A 22,716-nucleotide genomic window follows, 5' to 3' on the forward strand; every position below is an offset into this window, starting at 1 on the left:
CTAGCTGTAGTACTAAAATAATTCTAATCTTCTTTAATCTTAATCTATAATATATTATAAATAATAATATTCTAATTCATAATCTATAATATAAGTAATTCTAATTCTAAATTCTAATTCATAATCTATATTCTTCTATCTATAATACATAATATATAAGTAAATTAGTTCTAATCTATTAATATTATATAACTTAATATTAATTAATAAATCATATACTGAATCTGATTTAACCTCACTTTAGCTTAGTGGGTTTGAGAGCGTCTGCCTAGAGGTAGACTTATAGTAAGGAAATATAGCTTTAGGCTAGCATAGTGGTAGGCTAAGCTCTTAGGCCCGTGTAAATTCAAATTAAAAATAAAATACTGCTAGTTATTAAATAGTTAATCTTGAGTTAATAATTTCAATAACTTTAGGATTTTGGCAGATTGCACACAGCACAGTGCAGTAGTGCATAGTTTTACTTTTTAAGCAGTAGCACTGAAGAGAACTTCCTCTAATTTTTTTGTCTTTAATTCGTTTTTCCTTTTTTTTATTTTTATTTTTTTATTTTTTTTTTTATAGTTTTTTAAACACTACACTACACTACACTACACTACACTACACACACAACACAAAATTTGAAATGGATCCTCCTTTTGGGACTAAGGAGGGACAAGCTCCATCTACCACCACCACCACCACCACCAGCACCACCACCAGCACCACCACCAGCTCTAAGATGCAGCCTTTGCGTCAGTCTAGTCGGCCAAGTAGGCCAAGCTCTCGCTTATCATTTGGGGAAGCATTGCTTGAAGGATCATCAAGTAAAGGAAAGGCACCAAAAGCAGGCAGTAGTAGTGCGGCTAGGCCCACAAGCTCTATGGTTTTTTACGGAAAGCCTAAAGCACCAGAAGCACGTTCAAAGTTAAAGGGTAGCACAAGTAGTACCAGCCCAGTGACTAAAAAGAAGTGCCTTTTGCCCCAAGCAGCATCTTCCCCATCCACCAGCAGCATGCAAGGTACCAAGCAGAGCCAAATTAGCAGCAAGACTCAGAGGGGTCCCAAACCAAAGCGATCTCATTCCTTTGTAGGGAAAACCACCACCACCACCACCCCCGCCTCTACCACCACTAGTGCTGCGCCTACTGTTCCCACTGGTACCGCCACGCCATGTCCTCCTAGTACCTCTAGCAAGCCACCAAGTCCTTACAAAATTTTTGTAAAGACAGTTAGAGAGAGGGCTACACATAGTGGAACTCCACCTAGCGAGGTAGCAGAGGAGCCTGAGACTGAGAGGCCAAGTGCAGAGTCTATTCTTCCTGCTCGCACTACTACTAGTCACGAGTCTCACGACGATATCAGTCTTAGCTCCAGCCTAGCAGGAATTCCATTCGATCTGGCTAATGAAGAGCTAGACTATGAGCCAGAGGAAGTAGAGGAGATGAGTGGTCAGGAATCAGATTCCTCAGGGAGCAGTGTCCAAATGACTAGTGCACAATTTTCCCCTGAGCCTCCACCTTCTCCGCTACGATCATCACCATCACCACCACCAGCAGCAGCAGCAAAACCTAGCAAATCTAAAGCAATTAGCAGTCCCACTATGGCCAGTACTGTTACCACCAGTCCCACCACCACTAGTTCTGCCTCTGTTCATCCACCCCGAGCAGTAAGAGCAGCACCCAAGGCACACTCCAAGGCTATGCGCGCCCCAATTTGGGAGCACTTTGAAAATGTTGAAGAAGGGCGCTATGGAAAGTGCAAACATTGTGGGAAGCTAATAAGCAGAGGGAAAGTGTCTGGCCATTTTACCAGTGCTAGCATGAAGCATCACCTCAGCACTCAACACAACGCTGTGCTATTGGGGAAAGATGCAGAGGTAAAACTTAGTGCAGGCAGCATAGCTGGTGGCCGTGGAAAAACCCCAACAGCTTCTTCTTCTGAGCCAATAGCAGCAGCAGCAGCAGCAGCAACTAGTGCTGGCAGCCAGAGACCAAGGCAGGTTGGAGCACTGCATGCCCAGCCCACCCTGGAAGAATTTGGGGCATTCCACTCCAAGAGAACGATGCCCAAACAGCAGGCCAATAAAGTAACGCGACTTATTGGTCAGTTCATTGCTGTTGGAGGGGCATCCTTCTCCATGATTGAAGGGGAGCCTTTCAAACAATTGATGGCGGCTGTGGCTCCACAATACACAGTTCCGTCACGTTCCACTTTCAGCAGGAACATTGTCCCCTCGCTGTATCGGTCCTGTGTTGCAGCAGTGAAAGAGGAGCTTTCCAAGGCTGCTGGTCAGTGTGTTCATTTCACTACAGATTTGTGGAGTGCACCTAGCGCCCAGCATGCCTTTCTTTCTTTGACAGCACACTGGTGGCAGCCCGGTGTGTCTAAGGAAGTTGCTGCAGCAGGCTACCGATCATTCCTTCTCCATGCAGAAGTGATGGATGAAAAGCACACTTCCCAAAATATTCTGCATGCGATTAGGAAAATGTTTAGCCTTTGGGTGGGAGCAGAGGCGGGCACCAATGTTGAAGTTGGTTTTGTGGTAACTGACGGAGGTGCCAATATGGTGAAAGCGCTGCGAGATGGTCATATTGTTGGTGTGCGCTGTGCAGCCCACATCATCCATCTTGTAGTGAAGGCAGCAATGTCAGAAGGAACTAATGTGGCAGCAGTAGTTCTGTCCCGCTGCAGAAAGATCGCTGGGCACTTTCACCATAGTGTTAAGGCTAGCCAACTTTTGAGGGAAGAGCAAGAGAGGTCAGGTCTTCCCGTACACTGCCTACGTCAGGATGTCAGTACACGGTGGAACTCCACGTTAGACATGCTAGAGAGGATTTTGGAGCAGCAGAGGGCAATCCATAATCTTGCCTCAGAGCACAATATTGGGATTACCTCTCCATTGAATAGGGAGGATTGGACAGTGATCGCCCAGCTAGTGGCAGTCCTTAAACCATTCAGGGATGCCACAGAAAATTTAAGCTCAAACACTGCCAGTCTGGCCCAGGTAATCCCAGTGTTCTCCCATCTAGGCAGCAAGATGGATGTGTTCCTTGGAAACCGTGAGGCTGTTCAAGGTGGCACTCTACATCCTGACGTAGCAGCCATAGTCAGGAAGCTGAAGGATCTGCTAAAAGTACACCTTCGCAAGCGAATGGAAGAGAGTCCCGAAATGATGCTAGCGTGCCTTTGTGATCCAAGAATTAAGGGAAAGCTAGCTTTGAAATTCAATGTTCTCAGTAGCTACCGGGAGCAATTGGTCAACAAGGTGCGTGACTGGCAGCGTAAAATGGGAATGCTGTCCGAGGAGGGTGAGGTGCAGGAGGAGGAAGAGATGATGTGGTCTGCTACCCCTAGCAGCAGCATCAGCAGCAGTGCCACAAGCAGCACAACACAGCTGAGTGGAGCAGCTGCGTTTTGGGAAGAGGCACTTGGCAGTATAGTTGGACCATCTGACAGAGCTAGCAGCAGAAAGGAGAGTAGTGCTGCTGAAATGGTCAAACTTTACCTCTGTGAAGTTCCTTCTGCTCCTAATGTTGATCCTCTTAGCTACTGGGATGAAAAGAAGAGTGTGTGGCCTGCACTCTCATGGGTTGCGCAGCAGCTTCTATCATGTCCGCCAACCACTGTTCAAAGTGAGCGCGTGTTTTCTATGACTGGAAACATACTGAGTCCACAGCGCTCACGCATGGCACCTCATCTGATGGAGCAGATTGCCTTTCTTAAATTCAATCTGCCCAAATTGGGTTACCCAGCTCTTAGCTTGGAAAGTTAAATTTTTTCTCTCTAATGTTTAAGGTAGTTTCTCCCCCTGGTTGCACTTGCTGCGGTGTGGCAATGCCTGCTACCTCCGCTGGTGTAGCCAATTTACGCTAGGGCCTAGTGTCTGAGCTCTGTAAGTCCGCTCCCAAACGCCTAGGACTGACAGTCTTTGGATGCTTTGCCCTGGGGTGAAACAGGTGAGTGGGTCGTCAATTGCCCACTCATTCACCTTTTTCCGTTTCCAACGCTGCTGCTGGTGGTGGTGCCAGTATCTTTTGCCAGTTCGCTTCCTGGCTGAAATCATGCCTCAGATGTCCCTAATGGAAAGGGTAGTTTCTCCCCCCTGGTTGCACTTGCTGCGGTGTGGCAACGCCTGCTACCTCCGCCGGTGTAGCTAGCTTATGCTAGGGCCTTGTGTCTGAGTTCTGTAGGTCTGCTCCCAAACGCCAAGGACTGACAGTGCTTGGATGCTTTGCCCTGGGGTGAAACAGGTGAGCGGGTCGTCAATTGCCCACTCATTCGCCTTTCCCAATTCTGCTGCTGCTGGTGGTGGTGCCAGTGTCTCTCTTCAATGCCAGTTCGCTTCCTGGCTAGTGTCATGCCTCGAATGTCCCTGATGGTAAGGGTAGTTTCTCCCCCCTGGTTGCACTTGTTGCGGTGTGGCAACGCCTGCTACCTCCGCCGGTGTAGCCAGCTTACGCTAGGGCCTTGTGTCTGAGTTCTGGAAGTCCGCTCCCAAACGCCAAGGACTGACAGTTTTTGGATGCTTTGCCCTGGGGTGAAACAGGTGAGTGGGTCGCCAATTGCCCACTCATTCGCCTTTCCCAATTCTGCTGCTGCTGCTGCTGGTGGTGGTGCCAGTGTCTCTTCGATGCCAGTTCGCTTCCTGGCTAGTGTCATGAATCAAATGTCCCTAATGGTAAGGGCAGTTTCTCCCCCCTGGCTGCCTCTGTCTGCGGTGTGGCAACGCCTGCTACCTCCGCCGGAGTGGCCAGCTTACGCTAGGGCCTTGTGTCTGAGCTCTGGAAGTCTGCTGCCAAACGTTTAAGACTGACAGTGTTTGGGTGCTTTGCCCTGGGGTGAAACAGGTGAGTGGGTCGCCAATTGCCCACTCATTCGCCTTTCCCATTTTTCAATGCTGCTGCTGGTGGTGGTGGTGGTGCCAGCATCTCTTCTCTGCCAGTTCGCTTCCTGGCTAGAGTCATGCCCAAAATGTCCCTAGTGGTAAGGGCAGTTTCTCCCCTCTGGCTGCGTCTGTTTGCGGTGTGGCAACGCCTGCTACCTCCGCCGGAGTGGCCAGCTTACGCTAGGGCCTTGTGTCTGAGCTCTGGAAGTCTGCTGCCAAACGTCTAAGACTGACAGTGTTTGGGTGCTTTGCCCTGGGGTGAAACAGGTGAGCGGGTCGCCAATTGCCCTCTCATTCGCCTTTCCAATTTTTCAATGCTGCTGGTGGTGGTGGTGGTGGTGGTGGTGGTGGTGCCAGCATCTCTTCTCTGCCAGTTCGCTTCCTGGCTAGAGTCATGCCCAAAATGTCCCTAATTGTAAGGGCAGTTTCTCCTCCCTGGCTGCCTCTGTCTGCGGTGTGGCAACGCCTGCTACCTCCGCCGGAGTGGCCAGCTTACGCTAGGGCCTTGTGTCTGAGCTCTGGAAGTCTGCTGCCAAACGTCTAAGACTGACAGTGTTTGGGTGCTTTGCCCTGGGGTGAAACAGGTGAGCGGGTCGCCAATTGCCCTCTCATTCGCCTTTCCAATTTTTCAATGCTGCTGGTGGTGGTGGTGGTGGTGGTGGTGGTGCCAGCATCTCTTCTCTGCCAGTTCGCTTCCTGGCTAGAGTCATGCCCAAAATGTCCCTAATTGTAAGGGCAGTTTCTCCCCCCTGGCTGCCTCTGTCTGCGGTGTGGCAACGCCTGCTACCTCCGCCGGAGTGGCCAGCTTACGCTAGGGCCTTGTGTCTGAGCTCTGGAAGTCTGCTGCCAAACGTCTAAGACTGACAGTGTTTGGGTGCTTTGCCCTGGGGTGAAACAGGTGAGTGGGTCGCCAATTGCCCACTCATTCGCCTTTTCAATGCTGCTGCTGGTGGTGGTGCCAGCATCTCTTCTCTGCCAGTTCGCTTCCTGGCTAGAGTCATGCCCAAAATGTCCCTAATGGTAAGGGCAGTTTCTCCCCCCTGGCTGCCTCTGTTTGCGGTGTGGCAACGCCTGCTACCTCCGCCGGAGTGGCCAGCTTACGCTAGGGCCTTGTGTCTGAGCTCTGGAAGTCTGCTGCCAAACGTCTAAGACTGACAGTGTTTGGGTGCTTTGCCCTGGGGTGAAACAGGTGAGTGGGTCGCCAATTGCCCACTCATTCGCCTTTTCAATGCTGCTGCTGGTGGTGGTGCCAGCATCTCTTCTCTGCCAGTTCGCTTCCTGGCTAGTGTCATGCCTCAAATGTCCCTAATTGTAAGGGCAGTTTCTCCCCCCTGGCTGCCTCTGTCTGCGGTGTGGCAACGCCTGCTACCTCCGCCGGAGTGGCCAGCTTACGCTAGGGCCTTGTGTCTGAGCTCTGGAAGTCTGCTGCCAAACGTCTAAGACTGACAGTGTTTGGGTGCTTTGCCCTGGGGTGAAACAGGTGAGCGGGTCGCCAATTGCCCTCTCATTCGCCTTTCCAATTTTTCAATGCTGCTGGTGGTGGTGGTGGTGGTGGTGGTGCCAGCATCTCTTCTCTGCCAGTTCGCTTCCTGGCTAGAGTCATGCCCAAAATGTCCCTAATTGTAAGGGCAGTTTCTCCCCCCTGGCTGCCTCTGTCTGCGGTGTGGCAACGCCTGCTACCTCCGCCGGAGTGGCCAGCTTACGCTAGGGCCTTGTGTCTGAGCTCTGGAAGTCTGCTGCCAAACGTCTAAGACTGACAGTGTTTGGGTGCTTTGCCCTGGGGTGAAACAGGTGAGTGGGTCGCCAATTGCCCACTCATTCGCCTTTTCAATGCTGCTGCTGGTGGTGGTGCCAGCATCTCTTCTCTGCCAGTTCGCTTCCTGGCTAGTGTCATGCCTCAAATGTCCCTAATTGTAAGGGCAGTTTCTCCCCCCTGGCTGCCTCTGTCTGCGGTGTGGCAACGCCTGCTACCTCCGCCGGAGTGGCCAGCTTACGCTAGGGCCTTGTGTCTGAGCTCTGGAAGTCTGCTGCCAAACGTCTAAGACTGACAGTGTTTGGGTGCTTTGCCCTGGGGTGAAACAGGTGAGCGGGTCGCCAATTGCCCTCTCATTCGCCTTTCCAATTTTTCAATGCTGCTGGTGGTGGTGGTGGTGGTGGTGGTGCCAGCATCTCTTCTCTGCCAGTTCGCTTCCTGGCTAGAGTCATGCCCAAAATGTCCCTAATTGTAAGGGCAGTTTCTCCCCCCTGGCTGCCTCTGTCTGCGGTGTGGCAACGCCTGCTACCTCCGCCGGAGTGGCCAGCTTACGCTAGGGCCTTGTGTCTGAGCTCTGGAAGTCTGCTGCCAAACGTCTAAGACTGACAGTGTTTGGGTGCTTTGCCCTGGGGTGAAACAGGTGAGTGGGTCGCCAATTGCCCACTCATTCGCCTTTTCAATGCTGCTGCTGGTGGTGGTGCCAGCATCTCTTCTCTGCCAGTTCGCTTCCTGGCTAGTGTCATGCCTCAAATGTCCCTAATTGTAAGGGCAGTTTCTCCCCCCTGGCTGCCTCTGTCTGCGGTGTGGCAACGCCTGCTACCTCCGCCGGAGTGGCCAGCTTACGCTAGGGCCTTGTGTCTGAGCTCTGGAAGTCTGCTGCCAAACGTCTAAGACTGACAGTGTTTGGGTGCTTTGCCCTGGGGTGAAACAGGTGAGCGGGTCGCCAATTGCCCTCTCATTCGCCTTTCCAATTTTTCAATGCTGCTGGTGGTGGTGGTGGTGGTGGTGGTGCCAGCATCTCTTCTCTGCCAGTTCGCTTCCTGGCTAGAGTCATGCCCAAAATGTCCCTAATTGTAAGGGCAGTTTCTCCCCCCTGGCTGCCTCTGTCTGCGGTGTGGCAACGCCTGCTACCTCCGCCGGAGTGGCCAGCTTACGCTAGGGCCTTGTGTCTGAGCTCTGGAAGTCTGCTGCCAAACGTCTAAGACTGACAGTGTTTGGGTGCTTTGCCCTGGGGTGAAACAGGTGAGTGGGTCGCCAATTGCCCACTCATTCGCCTTTTCAATGCTGCTGCTGGTGGTGGTGCCAGCATCTCTTCTCTGCCAGTTCGCTTCCTGGCTAGAGTCATGCCCAAAATGTCCCTAATGGTAAGGGCAGTTTCTCCCCCCTGGCTGCCTCTGTTTGCGGTGTGGCAACGCCTGCTACCTCCGCCGGAGTGGCCAGCTTACGCTAGGGCCTTGTGTCTGAGCTCTGGAAGTCTGCTGCCAAACGTCTAAGACTGACAGTGTTTGGGTGCTTTGCCCTGGGGTGAAACAGGTGAGCGGGTCGCCAATTGCCCACTCATTTGCCTTTCCCATTTCCTTTTCCATTTCATTATTTTCCTTCTGATACACAACCAACCAAACATAACACACACAATAACACATATAACACATATAACACACAGTGACATCACACATAACACACATACACACACACTTACAATGCACAAAACACAAGGACCTTTTCCTTGTTATTTGCCCTGGCCTTCACTCACTAATAGCATTACATTAACACTATAACTCACACTTCACCCTATAACATTTTTCCATCCACATACCTGCCAACAGACCCAACTTTTTCAGGGACAGTCCTGCTTTTTTCCAGTCCTGTCCCATCTAATTTAGCTAAACTAGGTATGCAAAATGCAAATACACATAGGTAGTTATAGCTCGGTAGGTAACGCTACTATAAACATTTAATAAATATAATCAAGTACTAAATAATAAATCTAACTTTAAAATACATTTAAATAAACCCCTATTTTTTTTAAAAAAAAAACATTAAAATTTAATTATTATTATTTAGACATAATCCATCTTTAACCAAACCAGTGCACTGCTACTAATCTTAAACATAACCGTACATTAACCCTAAGCTATTTTTTAGTTCTTGTCCAACATTTTTCCATCAGCATACCTGCCAACACACCCAAGATTTTGGTGGACAGTCCTGCTATTTTCCAGTCCTGTCCAATAAGTAAGTTGGGTTGTTGCAAAGTATGCCATTGTAAATAGGTAGCAAATGTTAGGCATGTAAAGTGGTCCAAAATCAATTTAAAAATGTAAAATATTCCCTATTCTTTTATTAAACATCTATGGACAGTACACCTCGGTATGTGTGTGCAACTCTATTGGTCGTTTCGGCAGGGGGCTCGCCTGCCATCAACGAATGAAGTGCATTCTGCAGTTCTGCAATTCACTCGTTGATGCCAGACCAGCCCCCTGCCGAAACGACCAATAGAGCTGCACACACGTACCTTCACGGCAGCTGCTGCTGCTGTGATGTGTTATTAACCCCGTATTAACCCCTGCTAGGCAACCAGGAGGAAAACGAAGATTAAACGAGCACGAAGAATGTCCGCGAATATTCGCCCGAAGAGAAGACAGGAACGGGCGAATATTCGCGGAATACGAAGATTTTTTTTTCCCCGAAGACGAGCACGAAGACGAACACGAAGAGCCCCCTGGTGCCCAAGTCTATTAACAACTGACAATTGTCAGTTAAAGAGGTATGGGGGCATGCGGCTTAGATGCCTGTATCTCAGGCATCTAAGCAGCTACATACCCCCAACATATACCATTGGAAAGGTAATCGCCTCACCTTTCCAACGGTATGTATATTGTAAAAAAAGAATAAAAAATATTAAGTTAAAAAAAATAAAAATGTAAAAAAAATGATTTGGGTGTCTCTAAAGGCAGATAAAAAAAGATCAAAATTGCCTAGAGACCCCCCAAATTAAATTATTTAAACATAAACTACTCTAACTTTAAAAAAAAAAAAAGCCAATGTTACCACAGCGATTATATAGCTATAAAAAGTCACATTCCCTTTTTAAAAATGGCCGATACTAATTTTTAATCCTATGATCCCTTTGATCATGGGGTTAAATTTAGCCAACGGTAGAGGGAGGCAATTTTTGAAATCCTGATGAACTGAAAATATTATTAAAATCAGCCATTTAGCCTGTGGGGTACGTGAGTAACCATCTCATCCCTGGAGCGCCTTGCATTTTTACTGCAAAACTTATTTTTGCTGTAAAAGTGATTTTTTTTTTCTCCCTTTACCATCATTTCTTTGGGATTGTAAGGGGAAAGAATGGTGTGTGTGCTTCTGTAAGTGAATGTATGGAAAGTATGGTGTGTGCTTCTGTGAGTGAATTGAGATATGAAAGGCATGTGAATGATCAGTAATTAGGGTTGAAGCCTTGACGTGGCATTACTGCTCATGTGGGAAGTTAAATTATGGCACAAAAAGTACACATTTGCAAAAACGACATCCCTTGGCGCATCAAATGAGGGGCTGTATGTGTTTCTAGTACAAACCTGGAGTGCGCAAGACACAAATGAACATGTCGTTATGGTTAGAAAAAACATATTTTCAAGCCAAAGCGACATATTCCATCATTATTTGTGCACTCAACTTTTATCCTGGAAATACATGTAGCCCCTCATTTGAAGCTCCAAGGGGTGTAGTTTCTTAAAATGGATGAATTGTCTGAATGAGGGAGAGCATGAGTTAATATGTGGATGAATTGTCTGAATGAGGGAGAGCACGAGTTAATGTGATTGTGTGTATCATAGATGTATAATTGTGGAAGGGCAAAGATGGCACTAGCAGGATGTTTGAGCCTTGGGGAACAGGATGGCACAGGCAGGGTGTATATGGGACAAAGATGGCAAATCTTATGTGTGTTATCTGGGTGCTGGCCAGGTTCTATGTGGACAACGTGGTTGGGGTGTGCAACCTGTGATCTATCCCTGTAATTTAGGGGGTTTTAAATATACCTTTAATGCCGTGTTTTTATGTGAATTCCAATTGATCTGTACCTGCAAAGCTTGGTTTGTGTGTTCTTCTGTAGATCCATATCAGCTATGCTATGTTTCCATACATTATTTATGTATACCTGCAAATACAGGGTTTGTCTTGTCTTGTTCAGTTGATTAATACCTGCAATGCTGTTTCCATGTATTGATTTGATCTATACCTGCAATGCTACATTTCATATATTATTATTGTATACCTGCAAATACAGGATTTGTATGTCTGATTCTGTTTCAGCACTGATATATACCTTCAGTGCTGAGATCACAAGTGAATTTCAATTGATCTATACATGCAAAGCTGGGTTTGTGTGTTATTCTGTAGATCCATATCTGCTATGCTATGTTTCCATACATTATTTGATCTATACCTGCAATGCTACGTTTCATATATTATTATTGTGTACCTGCAAATACAGGATTTGTATGTCTGATTCTGTTTATTTGATATATACCTTCAGTGCTGAGATCACAAGTGAATTTCAATTGATCTATACATGCAAAGCTGGGTTTGTGTGTTAATGTGTTGATCTATACCCAGAGGCGTATCTACTGAAAATAGCGCCTATGGCAAGCACTGAAATTGCGCCCCTGTCCAAATAAAAACCCATTTACTAGCCCCTGCTGCCTATATATATATATATATATATATATATATATATATATATATATTAGTCCCTGCTGCCGATAGCGGGTATAGATCAACCCAGATCAATTGAAATTCACTTGTGATCTCAGCACTGAAGGTATATATCAAATAAACAGAATCAGACATACCAGACAAGTCCTGTATTTGCAGGTATACAATAATAATATATGAAACGTAGCATCACAGGTATAGATCAACTGAATAAGACATATTAACCCTGTATTTGCAGGTACACATAAATAATGTATGGAAACATAGCATAGCAGATATGGATCTACAGAATAACACAAAAACCCAGCTTTGCAGGTAAAGATCAATTGGAATTCACATAAAAACACGGCATTAAAGGTATATTTAAAACCCCCTAAATTACAGGCATAGATCACAGGTTGCACACCGCAAAGCCAGCCCTGGCGTCCACACTGCCCACATAGAACCTGGCCAGCACCCAGATTACACACATAAGATTTGCCATCTTTGTCCCCAAATAGCCCACCACAAGTCAACTTTGTCCCCAAACAGTCCGGCCAGTGCCATCTTTGTCCCATATACACCCTGCCTGTGCCATCTCGGTCCCCAAGGCTCAAACCTCCTGCTAGTGCCATCTTTGCCCTTCCACAATTATACATCTATGATACACAAACACTTTTACAGTCACTCACTAATTCACACTTTAATTCAGAGAACTCATCCACACATTAACTCATGCACTCCCTCATTCACTCAATGCATCCACACATTAACTCATGCTCTCCCTCATTCAGACAATTCATCCACACATTAACTCATGCTCTCCCTCATTCAGACAATACATTCACATATTAACTCATGCTCGCTCTCATTCAGACAACTCATCCACACATTAACTCATGCTCTCTCTCATTCACTCAATGCAACCACACATTAATGCACACTCTTTACTTATATCTACCCCCTCTCCCTCCCCTATCACTTTCTACCCCCCTCCCTCCCTCATCACTTTTTAACCCCCTCCCTCCCTCATCACTTTTTAACCCCCTCCCTTCCTTATCACTTTTTAACCCACCCCCTCCCTTATCACTTTTTAACCCCCTCCCTTCCTTATCACTTTTTAACTCCCTCCCTTCCTTCCTTATCACTTTTTAACCCCCCCCCCTCTCTCACCTTGAAGTCCAGCGACGGGAGCACGATGTTGCTGTCTTCCTGCACCGCTCGCTGGTGCCCGCTGCTTCACTGCTGAGCGCCGTAATATGACGTCATATTTCGGCGCCCAGCAATGAAGCAGCGGGCACCAGCGAGCGGCTTTTAAACGCTGTCTTCTTTTTTTTGGATGCGGGGGAGAACGAGGGTCGCCGAGCGGTTGCTAGGCGCCCCTCTATCTCCTCCGCATCAGTGTTTAAAAGCCGCTCGCTGGTGCCGGCATTTCATGCAGATGCCGGCATATTGCGGCGCTCTGCATGAAATGCCGGCACCGGGATGGGGGTAGAGGGCTCGTGAAGGAGAATGAGGGGCGCTGAGCGGTTGCTAGGCGCCCCTCTCTCTCCTCCGCATCAAAAAAAATAAAAAAATGCCGGTGAGCGGCATTTAAAAGCCGCTCACCGGCGCCCCCCTTGAGATGGCGCCCATGGCACGTGCCATGGCTGCCATACCCTATATACGCCTCTGTCTATACCTGCTATCGGCAGCAGGGTCTAATATATATATATATATATATATATATATATATATATATATATATATATATATATATATATATATATATATAATCGGCAGCACGGACTAATATTAGGCCCTGAAATCATTTAGTGGAAAAGTTAAGGTATTGTGTTGTTTAAAGGATTTCAAGGATTAGTCGTACTAAATTGTGGCTTCAGGCTTCCCATGTTGAATGATCAAGTATTGTATTGTCCAATAACAAAAGTATCATTCCATAGCACATTACTTTTGGCAATATATATATATATATATATATATATATATATATATATATATGTGTGTGTGTGTGTGTGTGTGTGTGTGTTTTCAGTGGTATGATTTAATGGTGGAAATTATTAATGCCCCCCCAGTTTGACTGTGGTATCTTGTGTGCCCCCCCTATATATTGTTTCTAGAGTCGCCACTGTATGGATCTTAATCTTCAACTTCACTGCAATAGCTATACAGCACTCTGGTCTAGTCAAAGTTCAAAATCCAAATTTCTAAAATTGTTAAAACTAAAACACATAAACGAAGCAATATGTCTATTTTAGTAAGCGTCAAGACATCTTACCTTAAAAGCAATGCTCTTTTCAAGCGAAGAAATAGTTTCTGTCTTCTGGTCAAAGCTGTATGTCAGAGAATCTTTCTCGCTGTCCAGCTGGGAAATAGTTGCCTTTAAGACAGAAATCTCTTCTCGCTGGGAGAGGTTCTGGCTTGTTTGTTCACCTTGAGATGGAAATGATACAGTGATATCTTATTTAGTCTTATTTAATAATAGTGCTACTATGGATGCGGCCTCAATTAATATTCCAGGCTTTTCATGGTGCAAATTAAACAACCATGACTACTCGAGTTGCAACTGAAGAACATAAAACATCAGTACTGTATTCTGTTACTTGTTAGGATAATCTGCCGAATCTGGCTTCAAAAGAAATTGTACTGCTGCATTTATGACAAGAAACCATTAAAGATTTAAATGTATAAATGACTTTATTTGTAGGCATAATACCAGAGGACTATACATGTGTTAATCACCCTAGGGTGCCCTCATCACTAAAGGGGACACAGCGAGGACCTATGTAGCATTTTTCCTGTCTCTATTTCTGCATGGTCCATCTGATGTGCATGGTTTGGGGTGTCACAGATATATAAGGGCTACTGAGTTACTATCTAAAGTGGCATATTGGCCTGTAAGAAGTAACTGGATTATTTAATGTTCACTTTTACAGTAAAATATACCATGTAATTTATTTTAATAAAAAAAGAATTAAAAAGTCTTTTTTTCACAGTGCCTATGTCTATTTACCAATCTTATTTTCCAGTCTCATAGTTTTCTCCTGTGCAAGTTCCAGCTCACTTAGTTTCATTGAGAGGCGCCGTTGAGTTTCCTCCAAAGCCTGCTCTGTCTTTTCATTCAATAGCCTGTGAATGGTACGCAATACTTTTTTTTGCCAGCATATAGTTGTTTATTCTGCATTGTATAAACATATGAGCAGCCCACGGGAAAACAGCTTCCTAGATTAGCAGATGTGCAACATTTGAAAGCTAATTTGGGGGTTATGGGGTGTACCTTAATGAGTCGAGCTCTGATTTCCGCTGCATTAACTCATGTTCTGCTTCCATCGCACGTCTTGTCGTTATTTTAATTTCATTCTCTAGAGAGCACACGGTCTCTTTCAGGGCTGAAAGTTTACATTTGTGTTCCACACACTCATCTTCTACCTATATGGAAAATCATCATTGTGACATATTAGTCTAAATAATGAAAAAAGCCCTTGCGTAATACCATAAGCTGTGCCTTAGCTTGTAAGCATGCATCGCACATTTTTATTTACAAATCAGTCAAATACGTACAATTCGAATTGAACATTGTAACTCTTCCACACTCTGCTCCAAGTGAGCTCTGTCATTAATGGCTGTCTCTTGAGAAATCTGAGAAAAGAAAAGAAATAAACACTGATAAAAGCCCCTATGAGGATGTTAAGTGTTATATTAAGTTGACAATTCACAAGGTTATTCTTGTGTCAATTCTGCCCTTAATTAGTAACCACAAAAAAAAACCTCATGGGTACTGGGTGTATGTAGAATAAAGTGGAACACAGTTATCATTAAATATAATGATATAAGAACTCCTTAGCTTGTGCTTTTTGCTTTCCAAGCTGTGTAATTAAGTTGGAGATATTTAGTGTGATTCTAAATTTCCATTTACCCAAGATGGGTTAAAATCAATGTTAAAAGGTCGCTATTCAATAGCATAGTAAATAAATAACTATTCTAACTACGCCGACACAGGCTACCCGAACCAACCAAGCCACAACGACCACTTTAGCAATAGGTGAGAAACAATACAATCGGGAACTATAATCACACGGAAACTGAGCAGTGGTATATTCAGGCTGCTGGCTGCCTGACCCATAGGCATAGACATCCATAATGTAACTGGGCCGGTTACAAGGGAGATCTCTGATCAGCAGAAGTCCTTTAGCCATCTTACACTTTAATTTTATACCATTGACATAACAAGTTCAGATCAATGAAAAATGTTCTTTGGTTAGCAGGGCCTTTACCTATTCACTGTCTATATCATACCATATGCAACGAACAATGACCCATAGGCTTGATGAGTGTGGAAACATTTTATACCTTTAACCTTTCTCGAAGGCTGTCACGTTCAGTGGTCATCCTGCGTAAGTCTGAAATGGCACTGTCACGTTCAGATTCCACGCGCCTCAAGATGGACTGAGCTGTCAGACTTGTTTTGGGGGTTTTGGAGGATTTTAGAAGCTCTCTTCGAAGCTGTGCTATTTCTTGCTGCGCCTGATACAGAAGAAGAAAAAAAAATATGGTACAGATCTTTCAATTATAAAAAACTTTTTATTCGTGCAACGAGCCACCATACAAACTAGTCACTGACTATGAAATTTATAATAATTATATGTTTGTAAATGGAAGAAATATAGGAAATATTTTTTACAAATATGTTATATGCCATACATATATCATAAAACGTAATCCAAGTGAAAACCATACCTTTTCATAAAGCATGATGGTCTTGTCGCGCTCTGATGTCAGAACTTTCACATTTCCCTGTATTTCTGCCATATGCCGCTCATACTTCTCTAGCATGGCTTGGATGGCATCTCTTTCTTTCAAAATTTTCCCCAGCTCAGAATCCAGCTGAAAAGACAGGATTACAAAGAAAAATGATGTGTAAAGTACAGTATAACGGATATACAAAATATGCATTATGTAGGTTTGAGAGAAGCTCACTGGTGTGGGCCCTTTATACTTATTAAAGCCAGGGAGCGGAAATATTTTCTGGGCATAATCAAGGGATGGCAAATTTATAACAATTTAATTGTTCATGTTACATCAATCCACCTAAAATCTCCCACAGTGCATCATTATGTACCATTTAAAGAGACAATACAATCCAAAAATCTAATATTATTTTGTCTGTTTAATAAGATTATAATTGGTTTTATTTATACACATGGCTGCATGCTGTTATTTTAGACTATTCCATCTAATACCCATATATACTTGAATACACCTTAGTTTTTAAGTTTATAGTAAATTAAATGAGACCTTATTTTGCGGAAAGATGAAATATTTTGTGAATTAAATGTCTCCAACCTGAGAGGTGATACGTTTGGGACTACAACTTCGTCCGCGCAGCATTTTTCTCATATTTTCTGCTTCCCGCTTGTAATGATCTCTTTCTTCCTCCAAAGTCTTCACAAATGCATCGAGCTTAGAGGGAGCCATCGCTTTACTCTTTTCTTTTGCCAGAACATTATTTTTCTCTGTTAAAATTGAATGGAATCAGTGTTCACGTTATCAATTAAAAATAAAATACTGATGCTCAATTCCAAGTCTCTGGGAGATACTGATTGACTTAAACTTAAACTTAGCTTACCGAGTAAATAGCCAGCATACAGAAAGTACAGTGCATCAGTGTAAAATTATTAAGTAAAGCAGATTGTTTCTTAAAGCCCTTATTTTCTGAATTATTGCAGAAGTTTGAGTACTCTAGGAACTCAGCGTTTACTGAACATTTCTGTGAAACATTGGCTTCAGAGTATCAGAGGAGCTGTCTAGAGTATCCCAAGCTAAGCGATTTTAATAGGACATGTCAGAATCTAAGGTAGGATGGGACACCCCCAGGTTTTTACTCCCGGAGAAGTGTAAAGTTTTTAAAATATTTTAGGGATTACACCAGGATACAGAATATCCCATGTTTAAGGGAACTGCACCTCTTAATAAAAAGAACCTGTTTCTGTTCTACTATTTTATGTCTTACCCGTTTTCTCAGCTTTCTCAAGTTTCTTGGTCAGTCTATCTTTATCTTCTTGTAGCTGGTCTAAGAGAACGTTCAAGGTCCGGTTCTCCTCCTTTTGTTCTTTCAGGCTCATTTCTGCTTTTCCTAAGTGTTCTTTGGCCATGTCAGCTTCCTGATTTTTAGTTGCAAAAACATTGCAGATGATCATGCTTTTCACCATATTGTATTCAATATTAAAAGTTGAAACGTGTTTGTGAGGTACCCTGCAAAAATTTTACATGGGTTTATTCATTAAAGTGGGGGTTTGCAGGAGATTTGCATTATGAGGAGCCCCAATAAAATTCTCCTGCCAGGAGAGGTTGGTGGCTTTGGTTAATGCATAGTTAAATCCGGGAATAGTTCTCTTGAATGTTATAGTACTGACTTAACTGTGCGTTATACAGGACCAGTTCAACCCTTCATGCAAAAGCTCACTGGGTTAGACCTTCATAATGCGCAGTAATGTCCAGCAGATGAAACTGCAACTCTCCTGCAAACTCCAACTTAAGGTGAATAAACCCCTTAGTATCATAGTATACGATGCAGTACAACACTTTCCATATGAAAAACTCACCAGCTTTACATTGTTTATCAAGAGTTCCAAGTCTGCAATGGTTTTCTGCTGTCTTCTAATTTCACTCTAAAAAGAATTTTAAAAAAAACAACAAAAAACCCACACAGTTCAATCTGGTTTCATTAGAAGGAGCACAGTGACAATTAAACAATAAGATCGTGCAACTACAAGACTGTTTGGTATTCCAACCAAACAAGCAGGTTATTTTAGTAGGGGATTCTACTCTATACTACACTGTCAAAATAATTGGAAGTGTCAATAAAAGTTGTCGTATGGGACATGTTGGAGCTGTTTGCTGTGACTTTCAGTGCGATTGACGGCATGCTTGGGTTTCCATTTGAAACTTTTCATTGAAATTCGTTTTTGTGTCTATACCTTCCTGGGAGGCCAATTATCATGAGGGAGCATGCCTGTGTTTTATTGTCAGTAAGTTGCATCCTCTCCAAATGCTTTTGGAGATTTTTTTTTTTAGATACTCATGTAACAAAAAAAATGTTTGAGACACTAATGCCCTTTTTTCAAGTTTTTCATTCAAGTGGAGGCTGTTGTATACAGGTTTCAGAAGCCCATCCATACTAATGGCATTTTAGTCTGCTAGCCAGGGCCACCAAGAAAAAGAGGTGGGGGGGAGCATGTCTGTGGAATGTTTCACAAAGAGAGGGGTCTGCAGAGCATGGGGACGCTGGGGGCAACATAAAGACGCTGCCATACCCAAAGACATTACTGAAAGTCATGTGCCTTCAGCACAATAGCTTCCTTAACAAGTAGACACAATGGACAAGTGCGCAGACTTGCACAGCTATCTGGCTCTCCACAGTGGCCGGGTTAATGGAATAAAACCTGTGATGCCAGGAGATCGCTGGGGGGCCAGTAACTGAACATTATTTCAGACTGATGATGTTGGAATGGAGAGGTAAAGCAAGGTTTAAAGCTTTGAGGTTGTTTGCTCATATACTGTAGTTACCTTTGTATCCTGAAGCTCTTGTTCAGCAGCATCCAGATCGCGCTTCTTGCCTTTCTCCAGCTGCTCTGCTAACTGGTCTAATTCCGTCAGCTCATTGCACAGCTGTTCATTTTTGCGAGTCAGGACATCAACCTGATCGCTCACCAACTCCTTGTCTTCCTGGAGGTGTAGAATGTGCTGCTCCAGACCCCGGTTTGTATTTTGTAGCTCATCTATCTACAAGAATTTGCATTATCCAGTTAAATAAATGCACTACTCAATGTCAAAGTAGCATGCACCACATTTAAACCACTAGATTGACATTATAGTTTTATATAGAATGGGGCGTACTAACAATACGCCACCTTCTGCTGCAATACAACTCCCAATAACCCTATCCGACAAGGCTAGATAAGATCTGGTGCCATGTGGCTCAGGGACATCTGGAAACCTTTGATTGCAGATATACCTCCCAGGTTTCCGCTATCTTTCTGGTAAACAACAAATAATTATCTCCAAGGCAACCAACTGGCCAACTTTCAGATAAGCAAAAAGTTCTACCATAAGGAAAAAGTCAATCTAAGAAAGAGGCCAACACACACTGGTTCTTCTTTATTCCTCCACCACACCAGGCTATTTTTTCCATATTGATTACTGATTACTGATCAGTAGAACAAAAAGTAGGACTAGCATTGTATCTCTACTATGAAAAGTGCCACAGTCACAGAATTTGACGGCAGATAAGAACCATTCGGACCATCAAGTCATTTTTCCTGATGTAAAGACTCTTTAATTAGTCCTTGATCTTGCCTGTTCTACACATGTTTGAATACCATTTCTGCTGGGTGGCTGTTTTACTTGTCTACCACCCTCTCAGTAAAGGAAGACACAATATTCCATATTGCAAATATTGATCGTACTACCTCTGTCACAGTAAAATATCTGTTTTTTAGATATAGCACATCATTTACATTCCCAGGTCGTTTTAATAAGTCAAAGCAAGCCTCCCACGTCGACATATTTTTATTGGAGCAGAAAACCTTTCCAAACCTGTCATATAACTTATTTAATACAAACGACAGCAGCTCGATGCACGTTGAAGCAGCATGGAAGATCCAGACAGGGAAGGAGTACTATGTAAATAAACACTACAACCGTAAGGCAGCACCAGCCAAGATTGTCGCCATGGCAACAGAAAGCTGAAACTCCTTCTCCGGTGCTCGCAGCTCAGCGCTCTCTAATGAATGGCATACCTCATGCCAAAATACATTCATCCAGCACTGAGATTTACAGCCACTGCAGGACCTGCTGCTTTAATGTAAAAGAAGTCACCACGGACATCTGTTTAGCTGCCATAAGTTAAACGTTTGCCAAACGAGTTCCTCAAAGCGCATAAATAAATGCTGAGGTTTAAGAAATGTGTCATAAAAGTGCATGAGATCGGTAAATACCTTAATCTGTAATTCTGTAATCGCCCTGCTTCCAGCCCGGCTTTTGCTGGCCATGGTGAAGGTGATGGCTGCAGCTTCTACTCGCTCTCTGAAGCTCAGAAAGCTTCTTCTCTTCCCAAGATCCGCCTTCTCGTGGGGCTGACCCCCAACTCCCGCACTTTCCACTTCTTTCCCTCCTCACTAACCTCCTTCAGTTGTCAGGGTAGTTGGCTGCTGTAAACGCACGCCTCACACCATCTCCACCCCTACCATAGGGACTCCACGGCAACACCCAGGGCCTTCATGGTGCTTCATATTGTGCCATGCTGAGGGGCTAGCAAACCCTGCGATGTGGCAAACGCCCCCAAGGCTGCTATCATTCAATGTTTTGAAGCCACCAGATTTGTTGTGTGTGTGTGTTTTACTTGTAATGCCAAAAAAAGCCAGTTTTGGACGTTGTGTGTCACAAACACACCTAAGACACAACACCTAACATTAGACATGATAGTGTGTATAAAAGGAATAGCCAGCCTTTATAACTACATGTGACTGCGTGTGTGGTGGATGCGTTACAGCACTTCATTTGGTATGATTTTTTTGTGGGGGAAAAAATTATATTTTCTGGTGTCATTTTGCACTTTTTCGTGTCGAGGAAGAAGAAAAATTTTGCAAATTACTTAATAAACTGTTGTTGCGATCTCAAAATGGAGACGCTTTTCAGTACTTGCAATTTTGAAACCTTTATACCTACTTTCGATTTTACCGTATTTTCTTGATTACAAGACGAGCCTGATTATAAGATAACCCTCAAACTTTGGATCTTATATAAAGAAAAGGCCTGGATATGAGACAACCCTATGGGGGGGAAAACATTTATGTGCGGTAGTGTGGGGTGGTAATTTAATCCATATTTCATGTGTTTGAAAGTTTGGATACTCGGCAACGAGTAGCACATTTTTAGGAACAACATGTCCCATGATGGTCTACCAACCTTAAGGCAGCCTGACAATCATGGGTTATGTAGTCCACAAAGATTTGCCCGTCATTCAACCTGTTCCTCTCCAGAACTTGTGAAGAGGGGCACAGACTGATAGCCAGGACTGTTCCTTAGTGCCTACATGTCGGAGGATTGGCGGTCTGAAATAAAGATGACCTGGATTATAAGACAAGCTCATGTTTTAGATGATTGTTTTCCCCCAAAAAACCTAGTAGACCTTATAATAGAGCAAATACAGTAGTCAAACATTAAATTGGGTGTGACGGAAGCTTCTTTTGTAAATGTGTATTGACAGCAGCGTATAGCATTTACTTTAGGTGTTTGCAGCACCAAAATCCCCCCTCCCCGGCCGCATAAGGAAACTATGGAGGGCTATGCTAGTCCTGTGTGACCTAAAGTGATGTATTCACCTTTAGTGTTCCCCTAGGCGTAACCCATGGCAGCACCACAAACTGCCCCCCCCCTGGCCACAGAAGGAAACTGTTAACTTGGTAGTTGGCCCAGCCCTCCATAACTTTAATGAGCTGGTTAGGGGCATCAGTGGTGCCCCCTTTAACCATCCCCACTTAGCAGGGTTCCCCCTGGACCTGCCACCCTTGTTGGCCTAGGTCAGACTTTGTCACTGGTAATGCATACTTCTATCAACAATTAATGAGCGACTTACTAGCTCTGAGGATACATCACAGGACTTAAAATCCTAATATATTTTCTTCCATAGTGTAGAATGTCTCAAGATTTGGGTATTACAGGTGATGGAAATAGATACTGCTGGAGTATTTTGAATGATTCTGTTGATTACATATAGTACTTAAAGCAATATTTCAATCTAGTCTTGGCTAAAATAGGACTTACCTCCTCATGGTCTTTTTCCTTTATTATCGAATCATCAGCGGAATCCATATTTATGGCACAGCAATGAGTGAAGATCTCTTGTCTGTACTACAGAGTCAGCAAGATGAACTAAGCGTGTGCAAACACACATCGAGCAGGGGATTGGTATTGCCGAAAGCTTGCCAGGTTTAACAGGTTTCAACATGCTTCTTAATGGTTACTAGGCTACACATTTATGAGGCTTCTAAAGCCAAGTGTAACTAAATAATGTGTGAACAAATTAAGACCTCCAGTTATATAAAGTTTTTTTTAAATTTAGTTATAAATCATCAACTGTAACAATTCTTTAACTACTTTAACTTGCTTGCGTGCTTTAGATTATTATTCTGCTGCATAAACCAAATGAGTTTGAGCTTCGGGTCATGAACTGATAGCCGGACATTTCCCTTCGGGATTTGCAGAATTCATGGTTCCATCAATTACAGCAAGTCACCCAGGTCCTGAAGCAGCCCCAGCCCATCACACTACCACTTTACCGTGTGCATGAAGTTCTCATTGTGAAAGGCTGTGCTAGCTTTACGCCAGATGTAATGGG

The 22,716-nt window shown here is 44.2% G+C and overlaps 1 protein-coding gene across 1 annotated transcript in view; it reads right to left on the minus strand.

The window, feature by feature from the left end:
* The window catches only part of LOC149289196 (uncharacterized), a 68,889-nt gene extending 48,521 nt beyond the window's left edge, over nucleotides 1-20,368 (minus strand). The window contains exons 1-11 of the mRNA XM_089490863.1: nucleotides 20,315-20,368; nucleotides 18,885-19,100; nucleotides 17,921-17,986; nucleotides 17,329-17,479; nucleotides 16,662-16,831; nucleotides 16,056-16,202; nucleotides 15,669-15,842; nucleotides 14,880-14,957; nucleotides 14,596-14,747; nucleotides 14,332-14,447; nucleotides 13,597-13,751 (exon numbers count right to left, since the gene is read on the minus strand). Coding sequence (XP_089346989.1) covers nucleotides 13,597-13,751; nucleotides 14,332-14,447; nucleotides 14,596-14,747; nucleotides 14,880-14,957; nucleotides 15,669-15,842; nucleotides 16,056-16,202; nucleotides 16,662-16,831; nucleotides 17,329-17,479; nucleotides 17,921-17,986; nucleotides 18,885-19,100; nucleotides 20,315-20,368 — 1,479 coding nt within the window. The remainder of the gene's footprint in view (nucleotides 1-13,596; nucleotides 13,752-14,331; nucleotides 14,448-14,595; nucleotides 14,748-14,879; nucleotides 14,958-15,668; nucleotides 15,843-16,055; nucleotides 16,203-16,661; nucleotides 16,832-17,328; nucleotides 17,480-17,920; nucleotides 17,987-18,884; nucleotides 19,101-20,314) is intronic.
* Between the last annotated feature and the right edge of the window lie 2,348 nt (nucleotides 20,369-22,716).

This window comes from Sceloporus occidentalis, unplaced genomic scaffold, assembly GCF_023333645.1.
Source record: "Sceloporus occidentalis isolate IW3139 unplaced genomic scaffold, rSceOcc1.0.p SCAF_47, whole genome shotgun sequence".
In the NCBI taxonomy this organism is placed as follows: domain Eukaryota; kingdom Metazoa; phylum Chordata; class Lepidosauria; order Squamata; family Phrynosomatidae; genus Sceloporus; species Sceloporus occidentalis.